The 22,050-nt window shown below is 48.4% G+C and overlaps 1 protein-coding gene across 2 annotated transcripts in view; it reads left to right on the top strand.

Moving 5' to 3' along the window:
• Positions 1 to 393: 393 nt before the first annotated feature.
• Positions 394 to 22,050, top strand: part of SLC7A14 (solute carrier family 7 member 14) — a 34,322-nt gene continuing 12,665 nt past the window's right edge. For both annotated transcript variants that reach the window (XM_075506868.1, XM_075506869.1), the window contains exons 1-3: positions 394 to 521; positions 14,528 to 14,927; positions 21,092 to 21,328. In XM_075506868.1, the coding sequence (XP_075362983.1) occupies positions 14,624 to 14,927; positions 21,092 to 21,328 (541 nt within the window). In that variant the 5' untranslated portion in view covers positions 394 to 521; positions 14,528 to 14,623. The remainder of the gene's footprint in view (positions 522 to 14,527; positions 14,928 to 21,091; positions 21,329 to 22,050) is intronic.

Genomic DNA, 22,050 nt, shown 5'->3' with positions numbered 1-22,050 from the left:
GGAGAAAACAAAGGGGGGTCCCCCACCCTCTGTCCCTGGGGTGAGGAAAACCCTGCTCTGGAGGAGGCAGCCAGGAGAGTTATTTTTCAGCAACCAGGCAATTTGGGGGAGGCCGCCCGCAGCCCTCAGGACACCTGGGCAGGCAGAGAGGACTCCATGGGTGGGGACGCGGCCGTGGGGGTGGCAGCCCCGTGCAGGGAGGTCTCCTGGGCCCGGCCCGGTCCGGCTCGGCTCGCCCCGTGAGTATTGCCGGGCGGTCACATGCGGCAGGCGGGGAGGGCGCAGAGATGGGGAAGCGCTGAATAATTGAGGAGCTGCAGCGCCCTCCTCCCTCCCTCCCTCCCTCCCTCCCTCCTTCCTCCTCCCTCCCTCCCTCCGCCCTGCCTGCGCGGCCGGCAGCCGGGGCCGGCGGTGCCCAGCGCAGCCCCCCCGCCGGCTGCAGCAGCGCAGCCGCCCCCGCCGGGGTGCGCGCCCGCGGCGGCTCCGCAGCATCGCCCGCCCGCTGCCCTCCGCGCCCGGCGGTGAGTGCGCGCACCACCGGGGAGGGGAAGGAAGGGACGGAAGGGAAGGGACCGGGGGGGGGGGAAGGCGCTTCCCCGCGCTGCCAGCCTCCTGCCCGGGGGGAGCGGCTCGGAGCCTCCCGGGGTGCGGGGGGCACGGGGGCCCGGCTCCGAGCGCGGGAGAGCTCTGGCCCGGCGCCCCGCGGGGGAGGGTGAGGGCGGCCGCGGCCATGCCCCCCCCCGCCCCCCCCGGGGCCGGCTCCTGCCCCGCTCGGGGCCGGCCGCGGCAAGGGGAGCGTCCCCGGGGGACCCCAGCCCGCTTGGGCGTCCCGCTGCCCCGGCCAGGCTGCGGCCCCGTGTTTACAAAGTGCCGGGGCACTCACCGGAGGGGAGGAGGTGGGGGCGTCCGGGCTGACGGCGCGGGATCGATAGGAAACAGGGAAAAACAGAGTGAGAGGAGAAATACCGGGTGGCCTGACCGAAGCGACAGCTCTCGCTACAGGTTACCGCACAAAGCGCGTGCGGGGAAGGTCGGGACGCTGCGGGCAGGGGGGCAATAGGCAGAGAAGGAGTCCGAGCGGACGAGGAACCGAGGGGGAGGCGGGCAAGGACGCGAGGGCAGGTTACCCCGCCGGGGGCCGGCGCGGGCGGGGGCCGCGGGCCGGAGCCGCATCACGCGTGGGGCCGGGCAGCGCCGGGCGGGCGCTGTCCGCGGTGCTGAAGCCCCGACGGGGCGGCCCCGGGCGCAGGCGGCCCCCGGCCCCGCCGAGGCCGCCCCCCACGGACGCGGCTGGCCCACGCACACGGGCCCGATTGACGGCTCCGTCCTCCCGCCGGCGCCTGCAAAACTCCCTCTGACTTAGATCCCGGTAATGGAGTTAGCTTCCTTTTTACGTCACCCCCGACTCGGTGCTGTTTATCAATTCCACACGGGTGTTTTCGAACTCCCTAATACCAACCGTCTGCCCACCTCAGCCCCGGTAGGTGCACTTCAGCATCACTGTATTGAAAATCCTAATCTCTTTTCTCAGAATTGCTTTCCAGCTCAGGTTTTGTGGCCTATTAAATGCTAGTTTATAGCCATCGACTTAGTGCCTTCCTGTCACGGGCTGTACCTAGAGAGCTCTAATATAGGGCTTCCTAAATCGACACAGACTCTGGGAGGAGCAGGAAGCAGTATTACTCTTGTCGACCCCAGAGAAGACTTTCGGCTCAAAAGGGCCATGTCTGATTTCATCTAGCATATTAACTAATTAATTCTCCCAGTGTCCCTAAGTAGTAGGCAAGAACATTTTAACATGCCAAGGCATTTGTTTAATTGCCCAAAACATGTCATGAGACTGAAAGTCTGATTGCTAAAGATATTTACATGTATTCATTTTATTGGTACACATTGCTAAGGCATACGACTTACCGTAATTGAACAACATGTTGTAAATAGTAGAGTGAAAAGTTACCTAGATTAAACTGACTAATTATCTGTTCTTAAAATGTACTGCTCCATGGGGAACCCTTGTTCCATGAGAACAGAGAAGTAAGGGGTTCTTGCAGAGATCCAAGGCCCAAGTGCTATTTCCCATTTCACCTGTCAAAGGTGCTGAACTTGGCCAACAAAACTGAGACTGATGAGTAGTAAATGATGCCGACAAAGAATCTTGGGTCCTCTCAAAGTGAAGTCAAATGTACAGTACATATCTGAGAAGACAGGATGAAGGCAGTAACTGCAATAGGACAAGCTGTTGAACAAGACCAAGGGAAAAAAAGCCTCTTTCAATTGCTGCTCAGTAAGGGGAGATGTAGGAAGGAAATTTTACCTCAGCCTTTGGAAACTGAGACTGCTAGAATAGAGTAGACATCAACAAAAATGACAATAAAATTGGAAGTAAAACAAAAACAAAAAAAAGAAAGAAAAGCCAAAGCCTGTCAAGGACCAGAGAAAGGCCCTTACAGTGGAGGAATTACAGCACCTGAGCAACTCACTCCATTAAAAAGGAGGGTGGGAGGTGACTTGATTCTTGAATCTAAGAGCCACTACAGAAAGAAATTACTAGGCACTGAGTTATTCCTCCATCTGCCAAAGAAAGGCACAACATGAACTAGTGCCGAGATGCTAAAGCCAAAACATTCTCATTTAAGTGAGGGATCACATTTTTGAACAGTGGAGGGCTGATGACCTGATGAAGGAGCTATCAGAAAACCTGCTGGATTCTCCATCTGTTTATGTCAAGACTTGATGTCCTCCCAAAAGATGTAACTTAGCCAAAGCAAGTCATTGGGCTCCCTGCAGGAGTAACTGCCTGGAAGCTAATGGCCTGTGATTCAGACAAAATGAACTCGGTGGACTTAATGGTACCGTTGATCCTTAATTCCCCAAGTCAGGCCCAGAGGTGTACAACTTTGCTCCCAGGTGCCCCAGCCTCTCCTCTAGACAAGTACAACATCCCCAGTAGGTGGGATTTTTGACCACATACCAAAAGCAGAACAAATGACTGACCAACTTATATTTTGAATCCCCCAGTTTTCCAACTTGTTTCATTAATTAACTCTCCCTAAAAGTAATTTCTTTCTTTGTGCATATTGCAGTAAAGTGAAGCAATTTAAAACATAAATCATTCTCCTTAGGGAGCCATGACTGACTCCCTAGTCAAGACGTATCTTACCCTTCTACCTAATTTTTTAGGATCATATGAAAATGATGGAAATTCATTCTTTATGGAACTTCAGAGTCTCAGATGGGATCGTATCAGAAAGGATTCCAGCCCAAAATATTTTAAAGAATATATTTATAGGCTGACTTGACACTACTTCCTTCTTGAGCACAAGACAGTCTGTTTTCTCAGTTCTGAAATCACACACATATTATAAGATTTCATCCATCTTCCCTTGAAGGCAACAGGAGTTTTTCTAGAAAATTCAATGAGAACAGAATAACCTCTCAATGGCTAAATTAATGGTTTTCCTGTGAAGCCTTGCAACATTCAAGCAAATAGGATGGCAATAACTTACACAAACATAAATACAATCCTAAGCTCTTCATGAAAAAAAAAGGAGGAGGATAACAGAGTAGTCTGTAACAGAATATACTTAGTCCTTCAGACTTCTTAGCCCCCAAATAGTCAAAACTTTGCTTTCAGAGCACCTGAGCTATTAAAATCATCATAACGTATATGTTTAAGCAACATGTTGTAAAATAAGAATGTAAGAATGTAAAAAAGAATCAAATACTTCTTCATCCGTGTGCGGTAGTGGGATTCCTACGTCACACAAAAAACCATTAGCAGGTGGGTAGCATTTGTATCTTTCACACTGACTAAAAAAAAAAATTAAAAAAAAAAAGTCACACCCAGATTGGTGCTCTCTATAAAATATAAAGCCATGGCTGGGCCTGAGCTTGTCATTCTTGTGAGAGACAGTAGATCTAGGGATGTGAAAGGATCCAGAGTCAAGAAATATAGTAAGCATTTTTAAGCTACTTCCTATGGATATGAAAACCTGGCTGGAGTCTCACCTCAGTCCAGGGTGAGTCTGTTGAACTCAATAAGCCACCCATGGTGTAAATGGGAGCAGATTCTAACTTAGATCCACGAACAACAGATATTCCTAAACTATTTTTCATTTACAAGCAATGAGATGTAGCTAAGCTGCGGTTGCCAACTGGAAACTGCATTCTAGTACTGGGCAATTTTTGTCTTGTATATGTTTCCTTGGCTCAGGGAATAGCAGCCCTGCCTCTAGACTATGCAGTCATCGGCACAGGGCTGGGTGCTCCAGCTAGCGTTGACGCTCCCACTGCAGCCCATCCCTTTCTGTCACCAGGCTGGAACACCCCTAGGAGAAAACTATTTTTTCCTGCAATAAAACTGTCAGAGTGAAGCCCAGGCACTTATGAAACAAAATCAGCGAGGTGGAGCCATGCAGCACGTGACTCTATTGTTTCTGTTCCTCTGCACAGTGACTGTATCAATAATTTACTGAAATGCATGATACCATAAATTAAATATACCTGGCAGGTGAACAGAAGAAGAGCTTTTGCGGCGCAGGTTTTTCAAGCACCACATCCTAATTCTGCGAGGACAGAGTTACAGGATCAAGTGGTTTGCTGCCTGTAGGGAAATGCGTTACTGGTGCCATGCTACAAGTGTCTATGGGGGTGTCTGTGTTGAAACTTTAGGTAAACGTCTATAAAACCAAATGTGTGGGTTAGAGGGCAGCCCCTCTCGGCAGCCTCTGACTCTTGCTTGTTAGTGACCGTGACCTAAGTTGGTGGTTTGGTCCACTCCTGCAGGTCCTCAGCTCCCTGAGTGCAGGCTGGGTCTTACTCAACGAAGTTTTTTAAACTTTGGGCTGAGACACCACTTGCACATCTGGGCACGTTCCACCCACAGCAGCATGATTAAAACTTAGCTTTAAACGTGCGCTTGAGCATTATTGAACCAGGTCTTAGCGATGGATCTGTTGAGTCATACTAAACAAGCAGCTGCTCCGTGGTGCCCTGGAATGCTAGGGTGGCCTCCAGGTAGGATTTAGACACCCTAGTCTGGTAGTGAAGGAAATGTATGCTTCTCCTGCCTGTCCTTCATCCTCAGCTGGGAACAGGCAGAAAGCACTGGCGACAGGTCTCGTGCCACTCCAGCCCCACAGCAAGGCGCTCGGGAGGCATCTGGGTACACCACAGCCTTGTCTAAAGCACCTGGGCAACAGCAGGTGTGTTCCACTCATTACATGGCTGTGGGAGCAACAGGGATCAGGAGATGTGCAATTAATAACCAGGGTCACCAACTCTGCACAAAGTAAATTAAGAGAGAAAGAAGGAATATGTCAAGTTCCTTTGGCTGAGAGCTCCAGCACAAACAAGAACTACAGCAATAATATTTCAGCAACTCTGCTTTCTGCTCTTAATTGCATGCGGGCACACCAGTCGAGTTACACTTGCCAGGCAGGGCAGCACACCACGGGGAGACTCTACTTACTGTAGCTGGGAGACAAAATGTGTTGCCTTAGTGAAAGATGTTGAGTTTTAGGGTCTCACTGGTAAGGGATGCTAAGAGCAAATATGCAATTAGCTACCAGGGCTTCAATAGCAAACAGATTTTAAGCTAAAGGTAATCATGTTGGCTTGTGCTGACTCCCTTGCTACACAAGGACATCTCCGGGCAGCATGTACACGTCACTCAGGAATCCTATAATACCCTAATTTTTATGCTATTAGCATTTTTAAGAACACATCATTCTTCATTTAATTCTGCTTCACTAGTACCATCCTAGATGCTGATTTAGTCTTAGATGTGCATTCATAACTCATTTACTGAGAAATGTCAAAAAACCCTCATGCTACAACGCCAGGTATTACTCACCCTACACACCACTTAGGTGTTGCAGTGCATTTGCCTGACTGATGATGATAAATGACTAAACACATAGAAACTTTATTCTAAATCATCTTCTTTGATCAACTTGTGCTCACATTACTCATATAATCGGTTGTGTTGAAATGCAAGGAGGATTACTCATGTAAGGCAAGGCTTTTTTGTCCTAGTGAATAATAAGAATAAGCAGCCAAACATGTAATAAAAGCAGCAGAAGCTGCTATTCACTTCCTTGGAAGTGCGTTGAATCTACCTCACACTTCTGTTGAGGAATTTAGTGACACAGGCTACAACCAGCCAAATTACCCCGCAGCTCTAGACTCCCTTTTTCATATGCAAAAAAACCCCGTTGATTTGCATATACTACTATTGCTTCTTCTGGAGCATTTAGTAGGCTCGGGATTGAAGAATGTGTCTTTCCAGCTTCTTCTGAGGAAAGTATATCTTTGAGAACCTCTCCTGCATTAATTAGCTGATAGCCAAAATCATGGAAAAGGGGCAGCGAGGCATAATCAATTACACTTGTATAACCGCTGATGGAACACAATAACTAATGAGACCATGCGCACATACAAAAGAGAAATGCATCTGAAACTCGGCAAGAACTGAACTGTGTTTGTAAGCCCGACGTGTTTACAGCGTACAAGACCAGTTCAGACTCCTACTAAATTATTATAGAAAGCCGGAAAGACTGCTGGTAAGAGAGAGGCAGTGTTGAGAGGAAAAAACTATTTCTTAGTGGGGAATAAAGGAACCTCTATAAAAGCAGCAATCGTCAAAATAAAAATAGAGGCTTAGAAATAGTGAATTTTCATGTCCTCTATTTGAGACGCAGGTCATTTTTTTTTTTCTGGTTTGGATGACAAAGCCGAAGTGTTAAATCGGCACTTTACTGAAAGATTTAATTTGTGTTTTTGTCACTGAAATTCAGTATGCTACCCCGAAATGAAATAAGTTGTCATAATGATGCATCAGCCTGATTCTCGCAACAGTAAAAATCCATTTTGTTTAGAGAGCCTCACACATTAATAAATAACCCGGTCTGAGAATTATGTCAAATGAAAAAAGCTCTCATGGCTGGCCTGGAGCAAACTGTAATGACTTTCATTCTGCAGTGTAAAAGTATGGATCCACAGAGGAAAGAAAAAGAAAGCACAACCCAGTAATTACAGAGATTTCCTCCTGCATGTTGTTAAAGCAAAGACAGTTTTTAAATGAGTATAATTCTAGAAGAGACCGGGTAACCCGGGCCTAAACATTTCAGTGGTACAAAGGCAGCCCTTGTCCACTCTGACAGTGAGATTTGTTACAGAAAACATGTATCTCATCAAAGCAGTAACTACTGAAAGTAGAACCCATTACCCAAAAATAGGAAAAAACCCAGAGCTGCAAACGCAAGGCAACCACTCTGCTGATGCCAACAGCAATCGCACTGCTAGAACAATACCTACCTAGCATTGCAAACAGGCAACTCGCTGTCATCCGAAGAAGATACCAAATTAGCAGGAGGATGCCTTTTCCCCTTGTGACGGCTCAGGGTCTGGAGCTGCTACTATTAAAACCAGAGGGAAGGTGGCAGAAGTACGTGCCAGCACACGAGATGAATCTCGGTTCCTGGGCACCTGGCTCGCAGTGTTTTATACTCCTGGATTTCAGAGGTCAGCACATTAGTCCTTGAAACAGTCTGAGCACCCGGATCTGTGAGCATAGCTTCCTTTAGGAGTTTCATTTGTTCGATCATGCCATGGCTCGTGACTGCAAAAGGATGGGGGAGGCTGTATCTGATAGCCACGAGCATTGGTATAAATATCTGCGCTTCAAATGCAAAATCATGCAGCCGCCACAAATGAGCGCATGAAGGTGCATAGAGCCACAAGGGTCCTTCTGCAGATGACCATGGACAGGTACAAAAGCAATATTGTTTTCAACAAGGTACGGCTAGGGGAGCGTTAATAGATTTTGGCACGGTTTCTCCTCCACTTTCTTAGAAAACCCACCTGAATTAACCACTCGTGCACTTCTGTAAGGTAGCTACTTTCTCCATTTTACTGTTGGAGGAACAAATTTACTAATTTCATGGGGTTTCATCACTCTCATAGAGGGAGCCTGTTAGAGCAGTTCCTGGTTCCCCATCTCCTGCTCAGCTCACCCATCTATTGATTTGTAATTTCCCTGCATTAGCAGTATTGTTACATTTTTTAAGGCTTTTACTTTGCCATCTCTAGACAACAATGACAAACTAGACCTTTTTGAAAATGTGCAAGTTGATTAGACTTCTTTCTCCATAATCCTCTCTCTCTTTTTTTTTTTTCCCTTCTAGTGATTAAATAGCTTTTTTGCAAACACAAATGGAGCACTTCAGGCATATTGCATTACTTACAGCTCGGCACTCACAGACTGTTGTATCTGTCATAAGTACTCTGCACTCAGTCCTACACCACTCTGCACCATGAGGAATCATTGGTACCCATACAAAAAGGGCAGAAAACAAGTGGAAATCCAAAATGCCAGGTGTAGGACTGCCTTCTACAGGCACAAGGGAGAAGGACATGATGTCTTGGGGAGGTGGATTTACTGTCTAAGGGGAGAGGATGCACCTGCAGGGATGCCCATGAGCATCTGGGAAAGGGCGAACGGTGCATTTGGGTTTCGATCCCCTGCAGGCTATAAGAGCTATAGGTGCTACCTCCAAACACATCCAGCCTCTAGGAAGGAGGAAAACACTGATCCCTCCAGCCCCAGAGCTGTTACTCACTAGCCTGGTGCTCCAGAGGCTCCCAAGGGACCCTGACAACCTGAACCAACTGCTTGTGAGGTTGGCATGTAATTAACCCTGGCAAAGTTTAGAACGACCCAGTATCAAGGGATCTGCTGGCCTTCACTGCGACCGGCTCCAATTTCACGTCTGAGTGTGTTAATTCAGCTCCCGCCTATTCCTCATCCAGGCAGGAAGATGAGCACTCAGCCACCTAAACCTCCTCATTGGGCACCGTGTCCATGACGGCGAGCAAAGATCGGTGCTCAAATACTGAATTAGCTATTTAGCTTAGGAATTGGGACCCACCAGCTGCAAGACAAAAAGCAGATTTCACATCTCTCCCGTCCTTCCCTCCGCCTTTTCCCCGGTTATTCGGGCAGCCTGGTCTCTCCCCAGAGACAACAGCGGGTAAACCAGCACACTGTATCACCCCTCTGAAGGCTGGAGAGGGGCAAAGAGGGTAATCTCTATGTACATGATAATTATTTTACTGGATTATATGTCTATGCTCTTTTGACTCTTTCTTGCACTAGAGACTAGAATACAAAGTTTAAGGACTCCAGGGGCTGGCTCTGGGTGTGTGGCACCCTTGTCTTATGTCTTTGGTCTTTGCCTTATCTGTTTCCTCTTTTATTTTGCTTATTTGTCAGAAGAAGATAATGATGTTTAGCTATTTTACAGCAGTGCTAACATTGGTAAAGAGCTTAAAGTAACAGGTGGAAGTAACGCAGGAAAGTGCCGTTCAACCCCTCCACTTCCATTTTGCTACGAAGACACACAAAAAAAAACTCCCTGAATTTTTTAGTTCATGCAACATAGAAACTTGGTCTTAAGAGTGAAATATATCACTAATTTAATTTAGCGAGAATTTTAGTTTAAATTAACCACAGCTCCACTTGAATTGCTTAAGTAGAGGGAAAAATGGAAAGATTGAAAACAAAAGAGCCCAAAACTAACAGCAAAGGCACAAGGCCAGATTGCTGAAGCTGGACGCCCGTGTGCGGCGCCAGGACTGGCTCTCGGCTCTGTGCCTGGCTTCTAAATCCCTTTAAGGAGGGCTGATGATGGAGACAGAGCCAGCTTTTACAGTGGCAGCCCAGCTGGGGATCAACACTGTAAAAACAAGCACACAAAACTCCAAATCAAATCGCATTCGCAGTGAAAACATTAACGTGACGAGCAGCCCCGGCAGAAGGCGTCCCTCTGGTCGGCGGCCACCGGAGCTGCTGCCTGGCTCCCGCCGCGCCGCATCGCGCCGCTGACGTCATTCCTCTGCCTGCTGGAGGAGCTGCAATGAAATTCAGTATCTTGTGTCTCTTCATACAAGTCCACCTCACTGTTACCGAGCCAGTAATTAAAAGAAAAAGGGGGGGGGGGGGAGCAGGGAAGTCAGGCTAGCACGTTTCTTCCTCTTTCTCTTGTCCTTCGTCTGGGATCACAGCGGGTTTGCTGCCAGGAGCTGCCCCTTGCATCGTCTTGAGCCACCTCTCGCATCGTCTTGAGCCTTTGAGCTCCCTTTTCCCGGGGGCGATGCTGCAGCCCAGCTCTGCATGCAGCCCCTACGCGGGCAGGGCGTCTGAGGGCTGTTGTTGCTGCACTGTAAACATCTGTATTACTATTTCTGAGGTCCACAGCAGGCACCGCCTCGGGGTTTGATAGGAACCTGCTTCAGTCCTGCATTTCTGGGGCACATCTCCCCTGGGCAAGGAGGAAGGGACTTCCCCCATAAAAACCTCTGCAGCAAACTGGGTGCTGCTGTCCCCTGTGCCGGGGCTGTGCCAACCCAGCTGCTACTGGGGCATCAGCAAGTTTTTCTCTGTAATAATTACTTCTGTGAGCCATGAAAACCAGAAGAAATCCAATCTTTTCCTCTTAATGAGTGCCCCTGCCTGGATTTCTATCAATACACCAACAGGAGCTCTCTTTTTTTGTTTATCACCATCAATGTTCTGTTTCTTGTTGCATTCCCACCGTTTTTTAATAGAGGTCTTTGCTTAAGGATACCCCTATGGACTCCTGGACAGAGGGGAGTCATTAACAGAAAAATCAAATAAGCCATCCCAAAGCACAGGCGAGGTATGGGGAAGCTTGTCTGGGGAAGCTGGAGCTGCGGGGGGTGACGAGGATGGGCGATGCCGGGGGGCACCACGCTGCACCGCGCCGGCACGGGGCAGCCGGCAGAAAGCAGCTTTGCGTCAGGAATAATTCAACACCGACCCAGACACTAGGGAAGATCCATGCCTGTGAATACCTAGACCTCTCCTTCCGACTTGATTGCTGTTTTAGTTAATTTAGCCTAATGAAGAAGAGTGTTTCGGTACAAACAGCGGTTGCTAACAAGCGCGCGGCGGCAGCAGCAAGTGCCAGCCGGTGAGGCGGCAGCCGGGGAAAACCGACCCAGACTGCCTGATGATGGAGAGCTGTGCAGCTCCAAAACCCGCCGGCAGCTCCCCGGGTCGGGCTTGCCCCCTCCGAGCCACAGCTCCCTCAAGCGTCCCGGGTTTATAATGAAGAGAGCAGATAAAAACCACAAGTAAAAACTCTCCTTCCCTCTCGCTGCGTGCTTCTAGCTAGCCAAGGTTAGTGGAGCAGAGCAGAAACGAACCGTCTCTGCCCCATGTAAATGGTTGCCATCCATGAGATTTTTTTATGGCTTTAAGTGGAGTGAAGGGATGTTTTCCAAGCTACAGAACAGCAATATGCTGATCTCGCTTAAACATCTGGAATAGTTTCGAATGATCGCTTTAATTGAATATAGCGGCAATTATAGAGTTATTTCATTTCAGATGTTTTAGAGGATTTTTTCCCTTGGTGACTCAGGAGGGGTTGTATGAATCCCAGGGCTATGCTGGGCTGCCCCACGGCAATGGGCAGCCACACAGGACGACCTGGTCCCAGCCTGGCCCCGGGCAGCTGGAACAGCTCAGCAGCCTAAATCTGGGAACATCACAGATCAACCAGTCAGTTCCTCTTTTAAATTTAAACCATTTAAAATATTTAAGTTTTTCATTATTTTAGCAGTTAAAATTTATTCCTGGACAAGACTGCCATGTCTTCCCTTGAGGTTCTTTGCAAAGAGTGAGAAGGTCATTTCTGTACCCTGGTGTGCCCTGAGAGTGACCTGGGCTGTGTGAATCCGTCACGCTCCACTCTCTTCAGTTTGGGAGATGCACTAATTTTTGCGGTGTGGATGTGGATCCCTCCAGCGAGACCTGAGCATATGCCACCCTTCCCAAACCCTTCAGCAGCCACCCACGGACACTGCAGACAAGATGATGAAAAACTGCTGATCTCAAACCACATCAGCCCCAACCCTCTTAAAACACAGGGCACGTCTGCCCATGCCCAAGCACAAAGCTGGTGATGGGACCAACGACCAGCCTGCCGCCTCGGCATCTCCATCCCATGCCATCCTTCCTCTTCTGGTGGCCCAGTGGCTCCTCTGTGACAAGCATAACCTTCATAAAAGCATCCAGAAATGGTGTAAAGACATCAAGAGACACAAATCAGCTCTTCCCAGTGTTCATCTCTTCCCATAGTTAATCACCCAACTTTCATTTGTCCAGCCCCAACTTCCAGCCATTGATTCTCATTATGCTTTTCCTCACAAGAGTTAAGAACTGACTCTTCAGTATCTCTTATTTTCACCTTGCAATGGGATTTTTCCATGAGTAAACCAAGGATGGGCTCACTTGGGAAAGATATTTTCTTACAGTACAAACTGCAGGAGAAAAATGCTCTGAGATAAGGGCGTCTAGATTATAACAGTTCAAAAACCAGATGGATACTTCTGCCCAGCTTCTTGGCTAGTTTAAGTCAATTTGATGCAAACCTAACCATAGCAACCTCAGTCTTTCAAACTCAACTAGGAGCATCCATAAAGTCCCAGTAAAGAAACTAATTAAATAAAGGATGGGAAGTGGTTGGGTGGAGTGCAGCAAGACCTCTTTGCCAGCCTGTGTTTCAGAGATGCTGTGCTTTGGATAAAAAGAGGATGAATTTGGGTAGTGCTCACTTAGGTTAGAGTTATTTTCTCCATGGCCAAAACACAGCCTGGCAAAGCAGAGCCACGCTGGAGGCATCAGCACATGGGCACGCTGCCCCGAGGGCTGCTCTACCTCGTCCCAGCTGGCGCAGACCCACTGAGCTCCGGCTCAGCTGCCCCCTTCCAACACAAACCTTCATTTAAACCAGCAAGTAAAACCCAGCCCACGCCGCAAACCAGCTGACGCCTTGAGCAACCCAAAAGCCAAACCCAGTTTTTATTCTCAACCCAAAGATGCACATTTGCTCAACAGCGGTAACAATTTTTCTTTGTTATAATTCTTAGCTAGAACATCCAGCCTTTCAGCTTGTGGTTGCTCAAGGTAAAAAAATCAGCACAATTTGAACTGTGATCAACCAAAACATGAAACGAATGCTGTGTTTTATTTAATAAACGCCAGCAACACAAGGCTGCTGGTAGACACAAGGTAATTTGTTTTGGATGTAACGATGGAAAAATAATTGGTTTGTCTTCAAGGCAATTAAAAAAAAAAAAATCTGTATTAACAGGAAGAAAGCTGCCAGGCTAAAATTCATATTTAATAAACTATTTTTTTCGTTCCCTTATATTAGCATTCAGAGATTGTCAATTCGTGTTATTTTCCTCAAAGTCAAGAAGTCATCATATGTCACTAGGAAGTCATTACTGCTGGTATTAGGAGCTCACCTGAGAACTATGGATTTGCTAAAAAACAGCAGAATGGAGAGTGGGAAATGGCAGTTGCTGAATAGTTCTTGAAAACACGACTTAAAAAAAGCACAGAGAAAGAGCAAAACAAGATAATTTCATGATTTTTAAGACAATCTCATGCTTTGGAAACATAAGACAATTTTAAGACAGTCTTAAATCTTCTGCCGAGCTTGTATTTCAGCTCACCTTAACCACACAGAAGCCGGACCCCAAAGCTTGTTGCAGTTACTCCAGGAAAACAACACCTCTTAATTAAAAAAAAAAAGTCTTCCTAAAAGAGTATTTAACTAACTACAAAAATGAAGTGATAAATTGAATGAAGAAAACACACCAAGGACTCTTTTTAACTGGTTCACTGGGACCCGAACAAGCAGCACCCTTTAAAACTTTTCCCTTTAGGGTTCACCAGGATAACGGTAGCACGCAAAAAGAAAAATCAACTGGAATAGCCAGAGAGCTGCAAGAGTCAACTTCTACAGCACCAAAAAAATCACCTGTCCCTGTAAGGGCCAATTCGTGGTGATCAAGCCCCGTAGCCAGCTGCAGCCCGGCACAGGCAGGCAGCAGTCTCAACACGCTGGATATAGGAGCAAAGCTGTGGTCCCAGACTCTCTTTTTTTTTTTGCAGTGCAGATGGAGCACAGCAATGTCCCCCAGAAGGTCTCATGTGGATGGACACAGCGATGGTAGGCTGAGACACGGTGCCCACAGGAGCATCCCCACTCCCAGGACGTACTGTGGTGTGGCTGAGCTTGGGGCCAGGCTTGGTCCCCACCAGGACCCGAGGTGCCACGGTGGCCACCAGCACCTCGTGGTTATACATAGCCATCATCACTTTTGCTAGCAATTAGGGCACGTAATGGGCACTTGGAGGGTATCAGGTTCCTGCTGCTTATGGGGCTGTATTAATAACTGGGGCTAAAACCATGCAGACAAACATAAAGGGGGGCAGAGCATCTCTATTGTACAAAATAATTGGGATGGAGAAAGGAAATTTCTCCGGATCAGCATCATGGGCAAAAACAAAGCTCCTCTCGGTCTTCAGGGCTCTCCCACCGCTGGAGCCCAGCCAGAAACCAGCTCAGGGGCCCTTTTCGGTTCCTCCCTGTGGAGCACATCCCTCTTTCTTTGCTATTTCAGTTAAAAACTGTGTTCTTCTCTCTTGCAGCCAAGCCACCAGCGCAGGAGAGAGATGCAGCCGCAGCCCTGAGCGGGTGCTGCTGAAACCGTCTGTGACCCACCTCTGCCGAGACCAGCACCAGCCATGAGTGGCTTCTTCTCGCGCCTGGACCCACGGCGGGTGCCATGGGGGGCAGCGGGTCATGCCCTGCGTGCCCGTGTCCTGCGCACCAAGCCCGTGGAGTCGATGCTGGAGGGCACAGGGACCACTGCCGCCCAGGGTGCCAGGCTGGCCAAGGTCCTCACCACCCTCGACCTCATCTCCCTCGGTGTTGGGAGCTGCGTGGGCACCGGCATGTATGTGGTGTCCGGCCTGGTGGCCAAGGAGATGGCGGGTCCCGGGGTCATTGTTTCCTTCATCATCGCTGCCGTTGCCTCCATCTTGTCAGGTGAGTCGTGTGGGTGGGTTTTTGAGTAACGTGCCATCTCGTGCATCCTCTGGCTCCATTCGTGGGTGGACGCGTGGCAGGACCCATGCTCAGCAGCACAAGCTACGAGGAGGTAGCGACTTCCCCATAGACTAAAAACACCCTTTCACACTGGGCTTACCCAGCTCGTGGGGTGCACTGTCTCTCATTGCCCAAATGTCAGACCAAACCTTGTACTGGGAGCCAGCAGCCCAAGCATAATTACCCCGATGAGCTGCTGACGGCCTCCCCAAGGATGGAGCCTGTGGTCAATATATTTTGAAACATTTGAGAGTTTTGTAGCGCGTGTCCCAAGTGGAGAGCACGGCCAAGCCACAGCACTGGAGCAAGAGCACAACGTGGCTTGGGGGAAACCCTGTTTCTACAGGAAGGTTACCGGTGGCTTGGGGAGCACCAGGGCCAGCTTCTTTTGTTGTGGACAATGCTAACAGTTAAAAAATGCCTCAATTAGTTTTGGAGTTGATTTTATTGGCTCCTATTCACACAGGATCACTCTTTGACTTTCCAAACAAAAAACTCAAACAAATGTGCAGAGAGAGAGTAATTATGTATTTTCGTGAAAAGCCGGTGAATTCCATCTCCTCCGTAGGAACCCAGCTGAGCATATGGCTTGAGCTGCGGTTTCCATATGCAGCCAGTACTGCTGGCATTTGTCCTTTCCAGATCAGTGGTAACACGGTGATGTGATGTTCTTGCTCTCCCTGCTCGGAGGACTTTGCATGCTGTGTCAGTCTGGTATCCAGCTTTTATCTGCGAGTTGGATAAGGAAACTTGAGTAAATGGCAAAGGGCTTTGATAGAAGACAGGAACAGCAAACACAGAAAAATGACCCGGCTCAGCTTTTAAAGTCTCTGGATTTTTGTAGGGGGAGGTGGAAGCATATCATGCTCTTTCCCTGGAAGTTGCAGTGCTTCTCCATGGAGATCCCACCAAAGTCCAAGCGCGTTTGAACCCCCTACACCCCTGCAGCCCAGAGGCACAACCCTGGCACAGCGCAGGGATGGGTGTCACGCTCTCCCCAAAGCCATGCCAGGGAAAGATCCCAGCGGTGCTGGCTGGGGACCACCACGCTGACAGTCCTGCCTCCCTGCTCCCCAGTTAAACCCCAGTGACAAGGCAGCTTGGACACATTTGCCACTGGTTCAGTCCAGAACAAGAGCTGAGAGCATGCATTGAGATCTGATGCTCATTTGAGATCACAACAAATGAACCAAACCACCCATTTTTTTAACCAGGGCAGTAGATAGCATCAATGTCTTTATCCTTTCCCGCTGCCCGCTTTCTCTCCTCTGCAAGGGTTTCGCTGGCCACGATGCAAACTAACAGCAAATGGAGCCTGGGTGGGTCTCATCTAAAAAACCCACACTGTTCTCCAAAAGGGGTTTTTTCACCCCAGACACGAGCCCTGCCCCGCAGCGGGGAGCTCCTCCCGCCTTCGCCCACAGGAGCCCGTGCCGCTTCCCGCTCAGCTTTCATCTCCACTTGCTTTTGTAGCCCTGGGAAAGTGTTTTGCAAAGGATGCAGTGTTTTGATAGTCTTCTTGGCCGCTTCCTCACTTCATCATTGATGCTGCTATTGTTTATAACAGCAACATGTTTTTGGCAAGTAAAACTGAGCAAGGGTTCGGGAGCCAGATGGGCTATCGGGCTCATGGGGGAAGTGATTTCAGCTCTCGCATCCTGGTCACTCCCGGTGTACCGGGCACTGAGTTTGGACAAGTGTGCACGGACAGATTTTAAGGAGTTTCTCACAGTTTTAAGGCTAGATGGGACCACTAGATCGCCTGCTTTCCCTTCACGTGTTAAAGATCACAGAGTCAGATCCCACTGCCTGCAAAGTGAGCCCAGGAGGGTTTTGGCTAAAAAAGCCCCTTCCACAAAGCCATTCGGCTCCCCTGGGCGACAGCCGTGGGGAAGCCCTGCCAGGCAGGTCCCAGTGGTGGTAAATCCCTAAATCCCTCCGTGCTGTTTAGCCCAGTTTCAGATAGGGATTCTTCCAATTTCATCTACCCGACAAATTCCAGTTATGCCTTCCCCTAGGTTTAAGGAACATGTGCCCTGTCAGGGTACTTACAGACATAGTATCATTGATTAAACTGATAAATTAAATCAATCTCTTTCATCCTCTCACTGGAAAGCCTTTGATTCAGCTCTCAAACAGAAACATTTGCCCAACCGCCCTCCACAAAGCCTCCAGCGCAGGGCACACCACAGGCTCCCTCCATCAGCTGCAACCGCCGGCATTCCTCACTCCCACCCCCACCTCTAACCAAAACCCCTTCTTGGCAAAAATCAGCAGTTTCCATCTTACCCAACCCCATTACCCTCTCCACAGCCTTTTCCACCAGCTGTTGCTTGTCCCTTTAGTAGTCCCCTTTCCTGAAGTAATACAACCTTGTTGATCGCATTTTGCAAGCTGTGAGCTCAGGCAAGGGTCAGGTTCCCCCCCCCATGATGGTTACCAGTGTGGGATAGTTTTCTCTGCCACACAACCCCACAGGCTTCGGTGCCAGGCTGTGCAAAAAAAGAAGAGACTCTGTCTCCCATGGGAACTGCTCTGCCACCCCAGCAACCCTTGATGGGGATTTCAAGCACCAAGCCACACGGTTTTGGAGCACATTGCCACGCTCTTACCTGGTACCCATGTGGGAGCAGGCTCAGCAATAGCCAGGGTGCACAATGGAGCAGGGGAGAGCTGAGCATGTGCCTCAGGTGCTGCCTGGCTACAGGACAAGGTCCAGGATGAGGGGCTCCAGCTGCAGCTGCTTGGGCGGTGCTGGAGAAATAGGAGTCCTTTTTCTAAGGAAGCTTTCTTTATGGAGCTGCCTTTTATATACCTGCACACAGTGATCATGAAACACAATGGACGGGCTCAGTGGCTTGCTGAAAACAGGATTTTGCCATATACTTGCCTCCATAAATTGGCTGCTCCTGTTTAACGAAGGATGGTCCCTCTGGATTTCTTGCATGGTAGCATGAATTAATTGGTGTTACTTCCAGCACTGCTGAAAGGCCCCTCCCCAAAGGTTTGTTTCACCTAAAACATCACTCCCATCATGCCAGTGCCCTGTGTGATGTCTCATGGTCCCTCTGTGTCCTCGTGCCAGGCGGCAGCGGGAGGGTCAGCATCCACACCACGGCCACCGCCGCCCCAGCACGCCGAAAGCAAGACAGCAGCCAAGAGGGGGCACTGAGCTGTGGCTCTTGCACCGGCCCCTTGTACCACCAGTTGTGCTGCCCAGCGGCTGTTGCAACGCTGGAGTTTGAGGTTGAAAACAGTGGGGACTTCGTGGTCCCTCCTCCTGCCCTGCTGAGGCACCGCTCACCAGCAAAAGTCCCCACCAGGCAGGTCAGGATGCCCAGCGTGACCCCAAGCCACCGCTAACACAAAAACATCTAACCCATATACATGCGCTGTATGGAAAGCTGCTGGCTGCCTCGCCTCCTACCCCCAAACAAGACAAACCAGAGAATGGAGAGGTCAATTAAATCTGAAAAATGGGGGTTTGTAGATTGGATCTTGGAAGGGACAATGTCATGGACCAAACTGCTCAGCTGTGTTTATGTCCTTCTGAATAATGTCAATAACTGTATAATTACACCAGCGTAATGACTGTCACATTACACAGTGTAGCTGATATTCAAGGAAAAGAAATGGTCTTCTGTAAAAAGACTACTCTTCCAAACAACCCCTGTGTTCGTTTTTTTTCTGCAGAAACTTGCAATCACTCTTGATTGGGGGGAAAAAAAGAAATCTGTCTCCAAATTCAAAGAGTCGTGGCAGGGAGAGTGTGCCCAGCCTCCGCCTGCGTGGATTAGTGAGATAAAATCTGTACCCTAATAAACTATGATATTATCTGCACCCAGATAAAATCTGCACCCTAATAAATTATGATATTATCTTCCTTTTTAAGCAGAGAGGGAAGTGCTGTGAACCCTGTTTCTGATGGAGGACCTGCAGCACTGCAAAGCAAAGTGATTTGATTAATGCCATCCGATACGGCCAGTGGCAATCAGGGATGGACAGCAGATCTTGCATCTCATGTCCCCTGGACTGGATATTGCATGCTATGATAAAATATAGTTTATTTTCTTAATATATGCTGATACCTAATGGAGATATCCACAACGTGTTGCTGTATGCAATGCATAGTGAAAGATTACTCTTCTATTTGGGGAGCCTAGTAGAATAATTGAAAACTCAAACGTTTTATCCATATTAATATCTTTGCTTTGCTGTTATCATTCTGTACCAATAACAATCCTCTTTAAGCCTTATCTTGTCATTGGCTAAAAGTACAGCTGCCTCCAAGAAAGATTATATGATTTTTAAGGCCATCAAAGAAAGAAACTAGATACTGGTCCCCATCAGAGCACCTGTTTCATAAATCATTCAGGCCTGTAGTTATCCATGAATGTCTTACCTTTGCCAAGTGCATGCATTTTTCATCAGTTTTGAGTAATGACTGTCTGTAGGGCTGGGTGATGGGCACGTCTTGCTGCTCCTGCAGTTGGGCCTGCTTTACAGAAATCAAGTTTTCAAGAGTCCCATTGAAACGCACTGCTAGCATCGTGCATGCAAGTTAAACAGTGAATGGAATATAAAAATCCTCCAATACCAAGAAAAGAACCACCACCGAATTCAGCTTAGGGATTCAATAATTCTGTGTTTGTACTGTGTAAAAACTGCACTTACAGTAAGAGCAGCGACCTCATAAGGTTTTTATAAATTATTCATTCCTCTCTCTATACTGAACTGATTGCAATTTTGCAGCAATTATTATCTTCTAAATAGAGAAAAGTAGTTGATAAAGAACTCAATAATTACTACATGTTTACACAACGATAATAACAGCCCTAACCCATTAACTCGTACGAGCTGAACTGGGGTCTTCAGGGCAGGGGCTTAACCAGTGTTAAACATGCAGGATGCAGTGTGGCCTTCCAGCACTTGTTCTGACTAATATTTGGGGAATTTATGACTAAGTCCGTCCATTCCTTTTAAATAAAAGGTAATGGTTGTTCTGAGACAGCAATATGTCAGGGTCAGGTTTTTATTGAAAAGTATCCTGACATAGCAAGTACACAAGGAGTTTGGAAGGTATTCAAGTCCATTGAAATCTCCTCCCAAACAGTTCCAGTGAAATACTTCTTTTTGCTTTTCTTTTCTTCTTCTGCAAAGTTAGTTTTGCAATTATTCTTCGGAATGAGACTTACATGTAACATTTTTAAGGGTTAATATAACTTACGTTCTCTATGTAAGATGGCTTCAAACTCCTCTTGCATGGGTACGAATGAGAGCAGGGATGAGCGGGACGGTGCTCGTGCCTGGATCGGCATAGCAATAACCCAAGATAAGCATTTGGAGATTGCACAGTCGGGGCAGGGAGAGGTGAAGCCTTGTGTGAGCCCTCCTGTGGCATCTTGCTGTAGGACGAGGCTGGGCAACACTGGTCCAGGATCCCATGCAATGGCTATAACCATCCCTGACCTCCTTGTGCCCGAACACTGTCCTCTGGCAGCTCTCACTGCAACCACCTTTCCCAGGGCTGCAGCCAAAAGCACTGGGAGCTTGTCAGTATATTGATACCACAAATAAAACACTTGAGAGAAGCATTCTTGGCAAAAATCATCTCATGGCGTCACTGTTGCATGGGGAAGAAGAGGTGTCTATCACCACCAAAGCTACAGCAGGGAAACAGTGCTCCAAGGACCGCACCACCAGCACTGCCCAGTTCTGCTCCCTGTGCCTGGATTTCCCCCCAGCTTTGGCTGTGTGTCTGTGCGGGCTGCAGCTGGCCATGCCGGAGGCTCCCACATCAGGGGCACACATCTGTGAGAAGGCTCTTCTACAACAGGCTGTAAAGATTTGGGTAGTTTGAACTGTGTATCCTCAAAAGAATTCCATCACAGCTTGATTTTAATGGGAAAATGGGCTGCTTTTTAAGCCAAGCAACTGGGGAGGGAGGGTCACCATGGCCCCCTGCGATGTCTCTGGGCTCTTTCTGATGCTGACTACAGCCCTGGGCACCTCTTGACACCTCCAGGCAGGTGGGACCAAGGCAGTTTTACTTTTTCCTTTTCCAAGCACATTTTCCTTATGTTGCTTTGTATTTTTCTAAACAGGCGTTTGCTACGCTGAGTTTGGCGTGCGGGTCCCCAAGACCACGGGCTCTGCCTACACCTACAGCTACGTGACGGTGGGGGAGTTCGTGGCATTCTTCATCGGCTGGAACCTCATCCTGGAGTACCTGATCGGCACGGCCGCGGGCGCCAGTGCCCTCAGCAGCATGTTCGACTCGTTGGCCAACCACACCATCAGCCACTGGATGATCAACAGCGTTGGGACGTTGAACGGACTAGGTGCGTCACACCGTGCATAGCTACCGGCATTAATTAGGGCCTGAAAAGTAATTGGAAGCTCGTCAGAAGTCAGACATGGATATTAGGCTTCATTCATTATTTACCATCCGCCTGCCTCTGGTACTTTGCCTTTGCAGTCTGGTTCACAGACAGGATTTGGGGAGATGGGACACACGATACTTTGAGCCCCTTGGGGATGAGCTGGCGTTTAGCAGAATAAGCACCCAGAAAAATTAGTTGAATGTCAGAGGCTAATGACAGCGCAGGAGCACTTCACCCAGTGCAAGCACTCTGCTCGGTCCCCTCCAGGCACACGCAGAGCCTTGTTAGAGAGTACAAGCTGGTATCTGCAGTACTGCCGTGCAGAAACTCAGGGCTATGATGGTCCTGTATGACCAGCAGTTCCAGCAACAGTCCATGGTTCCTACCAGTAAGTAAAAAAACCCTAGCTGTCCTGTACCTGTGTCATGAAAAATTAATGCTTGATTGATTTTTAATTAGTACTTGGCAGATACATGTTATGCAAACTAGGACCTGATCATTTATTTGCTGCCCTCACAAAACTCCTAACAGTGTCTTGAGGCATCAGGATTTATCTCCTTAATGAAGCAGCTTTAGCTAGCGGAGGCAGGGGCATCTGGAGACCACCTTTGCAATGAGATCAAGGACTTCTGCAAAGCCTCAGGGTCTGAAAAGGATTTTTAAAAGCCCCCACAGAGTTT

Source organism: Mycteria americana, chromosome 7, assembly GCF_035582795.1.
Source record: "Mycteria americana isolate JAX WOST 10 ecotype Jacksonville Zoo and Gardens chromosome 7, USCA_MyAme_1.0, whole genome shotgun sequence".
NCBI classification, from domain to species: Eukaryota; Metazoa; Chordata; class Aves; order Ciconiiformes; family Ciconiidae; genus Mycteria; species Mycteria americana.
The sequence above is the reverse complement of the archived record's forward strand: the minus strand, read 5'-3'. Positions and strand labels throughout refer to the sequence as shown.